Source organism: Aplysia californica, unplaced genomic scaffold (assembly GCF_000002075.1).
Source record: "Aplysia californica isolate F4 #8 unplaced genomic scaffold, AplCal3.0 scaffold00190, whole genome shotgun sequence".
Lineage (NCBI taxonomy): Eukaryota > Metazoa > Mollusca > Gastropoda > Aplysiida > Aplysiidae > Aplysia > Aplysia californica.
This window is the reverse complement of record NW_004797460.1, coordinates 201,126-207,947: the sequence shown is the minus strand read 5'-3', so window position 1 is coordinate 207,947 and position 6,822 is coordinate 201,126. Positions and strand designations below refer to the sequence as shown.

Here is a 6,822-nt window from a genome sequence, read left to right as displayed (position 1 = left end):
TTTTTGTGAAGGAGTAACGAGTTAAAAAATGGCAAGAGGGCTAAGTCTGAAAAACAGTGGTTAAAGAAGGGGGCGGGGGAGGGGGGGTCATTGTACGTACGCCATAAAAGCCTTCATCATCTTGAACTGTCGGAAGAATCGCATCCTCCGAAGTTTGACCATGGTCTTCTGTTCGAACCTCCAGCGTCTGAGAGACATCCGACGGGGAAGTTTCTAAAGGACATATATAATAATAATAATAATAGATCTAATAATAATAATAATAATAATGATAATAATAGTAATAATAAATTACATTTCTATAGCGCTCAACGCCGATTAAAGTACACAGGATCTGAGCGCTTTACAATACAGTACAACATACAACAGTAACATGAAACGTTGTGTTCTGACTAAAGAAAACTACTCCAAATATTCATCTTATTAATTTAAAAAAAGAAACGACATCAGCTGACATTTGAATGAATCAAAAGATTGAAACTATTCTCCGTTTAGGATGAGTCTTGGGTGGTACTTGGTGCACAATATGACAAGCCTCCTTTTTACAGAAAAGATACGGTGCGAAAAATGTGCGAAATTGTACAGACTCAACGTCCCTTGTAACATTGTAAGGTTGTTTGAGTGGCGGGAGAGATATCATAACGTCATTATAGTCCTAGCTTACTTAAAGCTATTTAAAAGTCACAGTCGGTCCGTGGGTGTTTGGCGGGTGCTCTGGTGTGGTTTGCTTCTTCTTTCCTTTCAAACATCTATCGTCTTTATCTCCCCTCTTTCTTTGTTGTGTTTGTTGCTCTCTTGTAACACCTCTAATCTTCGGCACTTATATGACCTTATTGTGTTGCAAGTGCCGTAAAACTCTTACTAAAACTAAAACTAAAAACTAAACAGTCGGTCCTTTCGGAGACGGACGTTAAACTAGGAGGCCCCGCCCCTTAAATAACCTAATAGTGTTGATAGAGGCGTTAAACCCATACCGTTTCACAAAAGTCACAGTACACTATCAGTGCGGCCTAATTAATACTTGTGACAGGTCCCACAGATTGTGTGCACTCCTGGGTTTGTTTGTTTTGGTTTTACTTTTGTTTTTCCCACTTGCGGTATTGTGACCTTGTACTTCTTTCTTGTCGTATCTCCATTTTTTAAAATTAAATATTGAAAATGTGACATCTTCTTAAGCTCACTCTTTGTTATGAACTGTTTTCACTGTTATTAATTAAAACTGGAGATGAGACAAGAAAACACTTGGGTGATAGATGCAGTGTTGATGAGATTCTGTTTTTTTTTTGTTTGTTTTATGTTTGTTTGTTTTATGTTTGTTTGTTTTATGTTTGTTTGTTTTCCCGCTCAAGTAATCTATGACGTTGCTTCTATCCCCAGGTCCACAGCGAGATCAAACGTATCTGGTGGAGACGGCGCACACGGAGACGGGATAGCGTGGCCACTCGCTCCTTCGTCCTTTCCTCCTTCAAACGGGGCTCCTACCACAACAACCGCACGGCCATCAACAACGTCAATCACCAACACACCACACCCAATCAGCAACAGCCTCTCAATAGCTCCGCCCACCTGTCGCGCTCAGACAGCGCTGACGTCAAACAGGAGGCGTGGTCAGGGAGACTCAAGAACAACGTGCTGAGACTTCTGCGCAGGGGGCGGAGCTCAGAGAGAGAAAGAGGCGGCACCATCAGGAACTCCACGTCTCCTTTTAACCTGAAAGACGACTGCCGCATGGAGCTGTCTCGGATTGAGAACAATGACGACATCGACGCGCCCATGAGGTTGGAAGACAGCGAGAGGAATGAAGATCCCACCTCGTCCGGGTGAAGAGAAGAATCTGAGAAACGAAGGAGAAGAGACTTAGAAAGAGACATACTAATATGTGCCAAAGATACGTTTCCAAATGCCACAAAAGGCAGCGTTCCCTGTGTTCGGGTGTTTGCCTTTGTCACAGATTGAGGTCAAGATGTGACCGTCTCGGCGCAGAGAAGAGCGGGAGACGACGTGGACTCACGACCCCGCAAGCTTTGCGATGACCAAGAGAGGGGGCTGACCATGTTGTGTTCGGTTCATTGAACTGTTCAGGAGACTTGGTGTACTAATCCAATCACCGACGGGACCCTGTGTTTGAAGAAATGAGTACCCGCAGCACCTACAGAGAAGATACAGGATCTTTATTGTCCAGATCCTGGCGCGGTGGTTTGGTGTTTCACCACGTATACACACACACACACACATACACACACACACACACACACACACACACACACACACGCACACACACACACACACACGCACACACACACACGCACACACACACACAAACACGCACACGCACACACACACACAGACACACACACACACACACACACGCACACACAGACACACACACAGACACACACACACAAACACACACACACTCACACACACTCACACGCACACACACTCACACACCCACGTCCATTGTTCCACTGTGTATACAGCACCCAGTCTCAGTTCTGAGATGATCAAGCAACCAGTCTCAGTTCTGGAAACAGCTTGGGTTGTCTACAAGGATTTCACAAAAAAAACCTCCTTGAGTAGCCAGTGATGTAAGGTCGCCAGTGATAGATGACAGGACAGGCTATCTTTGCACTCTTGAGATGTGTAAGCCGCGGTCTGCACCTCTCCCTCAATTATGCTTGACCGTACGGGTGAAGCAAAACAATACAACGGTTATGATAGAATGAAACAGAACGAGCATGGAGAATCCCGTATTTGATTTAGTTCAGGTTCCTGTACGCAAAGAGATTATGTCTTGTGGACACACTGGTGGACAAACTGAGAATGTGAGAGACGATTTCTGACGGAGACGTCGTATGTACATAAAAGCAGCATAACTGCCATCTTTTGATGTCTGATACTGAGTCGTCGGTGGTCTAGTGGTTAGGCTACCGGACTCGTAATCGTGAGGTTGTCGGTGGTCTAGTGGTTAGGTTACCGGACTCGTAATCGTGAGGTTACGGATTCGGGGGTTCGAGCTGCGGGACCGACGTTGTGTCCTTTGGTAAAACACTTGACATTAATGTTCCTCACTTCACCCAGGTGGGAATGGGTACCCGGCTATAGACAGCGAAAGTTCTTGTCAGTATGTTTGTGTTTTAGCGCCTATAAATGGCAGCTTGCACTGAATGCTTCTCAGGAAGTTGAGGTTGTTTCAGAATGCTCTCAGGTCTGCTGGGGTAATGGTATAGATTGTGAAGCGCATAGAGCTTGCTGTTGAGCGGGGATTTGCGCTATACAAATGCTGTCTATTATTTTTATTGTTATTATATTATGTGAATATGTATATTTATGAAGACGACTGTCTTGAACACAGGAATTATTTTTAAAAAATTGTAAAGCAAAATCCAAGAACTCATTTTTTGCTTATTTTGGGTTGCACAATAGGGTGAAAATGCTGTAACAATTTCACTTTTTCTGTAAAGACGTGTTAAGAAATGTGTCAAGCAGTTCAAAAACACACACTAACATTAGGAGGCATAGATTCTACCTCTACTACACATCTAGAAACGACAAACTGGTGTGTGTCTCCGATACCCTGTACAGTATTGTGATGTGTTATGTGCCACTCCTCAGCGAACAAAAGCATGTTGTTGTCTTATTACTGGCATTCTTTCCTTTTTGGACAAGATTTTTGTTTGTTTATTGTTGTCTTTGGAAGGTTTTTTTAGGGGGGGGGGGGGGTTAAAATGTTAAATGATTGTATCCCCCTACTAGACAAAAACTCGTTCTCTCGAAAGCAGACGCAGACTTTTGGTTTCAGCAGTCTTTCTACTCTTTCTCTTCCTTTTTGTTAATTTTCTTTTATTTGAGGGGGTTTGGCACGGTGGGTTGGGGGGAGGGGGGGAGGGGGGGGTGGGGGGCACATCAGCAGACATCTCAAACAGTGATGTACAATACAATATTGATAAGTAGCATTTCCTCACGTACAAAACTGTCTGGACTGACCATGAGGATGGGCTGCTCTGAGGAACTCGGCAATTTGTCGCTTTGGTGACTTTTTGACTTGTACTTCTTTTCTGGAAGCTGAGCTCTTTTTTTTTTGGGGGGGGGGGTGAGTGTTTTACGGCGCTCGCAACTGTATAAGGTTATATGAGCGCGCGGGACACATTGAACATTTTAGTTAGAAAAAAATTAAAATTAGGTCCGGGTGGCTGCCAAAGCCTACTCTTATCGATTTTAGACCAACAAGGGGTCTTTAACGTGCGCAATTGCACTCGGGACCTCCGAGATTGTTCGCCCTTGTTCCTCCCAGAAGATCAGGGGTGTGGCTGAAAGACAGCAGGAAGAATGAGACTAAAAGTAGCAGTAGAAAGGCTGCAGAAAGAGTCAGGAGCTCAGAGAAGGGGGCAAATGAGATGGAGGGATGGGAGTAGAAAGTGGAGACAAAACATTGCTAAGGAGCAGGAATTGAGTTGAAAGGAGACAATGTTAAAGAAGATAATGTTTCCATTGCTACTCGGGACCTTTGAATGAGAGGCGAACACCTTAACCTCTAGGCCACGAGAGACCCCCAAACTGGGATCTTCCTGATTATCATGCACTTAAACGTTTTCTGTTAGATTATTACAAGAAGCTGAAATATTGATTTTTAGCAGTAACAAAAAGCGAAAAAGAAAGAACACAGGAAAAACACGCGTTCAAAGCTACATCATTTCTTTCTTCTTCACATCTGAATGCAAATGAAAAATAAATTGAGAAAAATTATTTAAATGTCGTTTTTATGAGAAACAGCACTTGGCTTATATTCTGTAATGGTTGGACATTTCCCCGCTATGTATAACTCTGAATCGATCAGAGGTGACATCACCAACTGTTTTTGCCGATACCTCAATTAGCCACAGGTTTGATATTATAGTAAAAACTCTTTCCGTCAAAGGTAAAGGCATTTTTGGGGAAAATCCAAAGAAATTGGGTTTTAAACATCGTCGATCGGCGAGATATGACGGCAAAGTTTTAGCAGCAAGCTCCTGATTTCCTCTGGCACATAATGGAATTGCCTAGATACCAATACCTCAGTCGTAACAACTTGTACATTATTATAATTGTGTTTGTTGAATTATTGCTTTACTGACACGCTTCTCTTCAGCCGAGTCCGTCATCGTGTTCAGTAAAGGAGAGTCTAATGTGGTGATCAGGTCAGTGTCCTGTGAACGTACTAAGGATCTACATGTGGAATCTTGTACTATTCTGTGGGCACCGTTCTCGTGTCTCTCTCGTAAGTTGATCTGACACCAGGTGATGACTTTATTAACGTCATCATCAGTAAGTTGTTATTAAATAATGTGTGAGACAGTGTGGTGAAATCAGGCACGCGTCACAATAAAGAAAGTGAAGAAACTGGCATTTTTTCCTCCGGTTTGTCAATTTTTATATTGTTGTTTTTTGGCCCAACACCTTTGATGTCCATATAAAAAACACATTGCCATAATTGATTCTACTTTAATTTGTTGATTAATGGCACTAAATATGTAGATTTTCAGTTTTCAAGAACTCTCAAGCTATAAAACTTACACAGTTTTGGCGGCCATTTTTATTGAACATTTTACCTCTGAAACCATGCTACCCCCACCTCCTTCAATTGCTAATATTTCGGCATCTTTTCAAGATAGATAGGTGGGTTTCTTTTCACAGAAAGCAAGGCAAAATAAATGAATAAGCTTTCAAATAGTACATGCCCAAAAATTGACGAGCGCCTGATTCCACCGCGTCGTGCCACCAGTTATACACCATCATCACAACTAACTTTGTCCCGTTGTCCTGTGATACAGCTGCAGCAAAAGGAGGTCGACAGAGCTCTGTGATATTGAGGAATGTCAAATGTTGTTGTATGTGATAGCACTGTCAAAGAACGTGTTTTCTCTTGTGTACATAGTAAGTGTAGTGTGGTCGGCCGATTCTTTGGCTGAAAGTGCTAACATTGTTCAGATTAGTAAAACACAATCAATCTAAGAATACAAAAAAACAACACAAAACAGACCATGAAAGTTACCTATAACAATATCTTTATATGCACAGAGATGAATCTCAGTACCAGAATTATTGGACTATTTAGAATCACAATCCTAGGCTTTGTCCGCGCCTCATGTCTCACCATAGTTTAGTACTGGTGCAGTGTCCATAATACTTGATAGAGGTTGTCGGTGGTCTAGTGGTTAGGCTACCGAACTCGTCATCGTGAGGTTGTCGGTGGTCTAGTGGTTAGGCTACCGGACTCGTCATCGTGAGGTTGTCGGTGGTCTAGTGGTTAGGTTGTCGGTGGTCTAGTGTTTAGGCTAACGGACTTGTCATCGTGAGATTGTCGGTGGCCTAGTGGTTAGGCTACCGGACTGGTCATCGTGAAGTTGTGGGTTCAGGGGTTCGAGCCTCAGGCCCGACGTTGTGTCCTTGGGAAAGGCATTTTCCACGAATTTTGCCAGACGGACAGACCCGTTGTTCACGTAGCAAAACGAGTTTGTGTTTGTTTTTTCCGGTTGGGGGATTGTTTTGTTTGTTTGTTTGTTTGTTTGTTTATTGTTTGGGTTATTTGGGGTTTGTTTGTTCTATTAAAAAAAAAAATTTAAACTTTTTTTGGGGTCTCAGGGCCCGAAGTTTCCCTCTTGTAAGGATAGCGAGGGCCCCCTAAAATGTTTCAGTCCACAGTGCCATGACAAGAAATGACGTGCTCTTTTCCTGGGCTAGTTTTGTGATGTCTTATATTGTTATATTATTTTTTTACAACTGTTTTCAGGAAAATGCTTTTCGGCTGTTCTCTCTCTCTCTCTCTCTCTCTCTCTCTCTCTC

The 6,822-nt window shown here is 42.8% G+C and overlaps 1 protein-coding gene across 1 annotated transcript in view; it reads left to right on the top strand.

Annotated features, from left to right (window-relative positions):
• The window catches only part of LOC106011802, an 8,294-nt gene extending 6,051 nt beyond the window's left edge, over window positions 1-2,243 (top strand). Inside the window, exon 3 of the mRNA XM_013082717.2 lies at window positions 1,378-2,243. Coding sequence (XP_012938171.1) covers window positions 1,378-1,824 — 447 coding nt within the window. The 3' untranslated portion in view covers window positions 1,825-2,243. The remainder of the gene's footprint in view (window positions 1-1,377) is intronic.
• The last annotated feature ends 4,579 nt before the right edge of the window (window positions 2,244-6,822 follow it).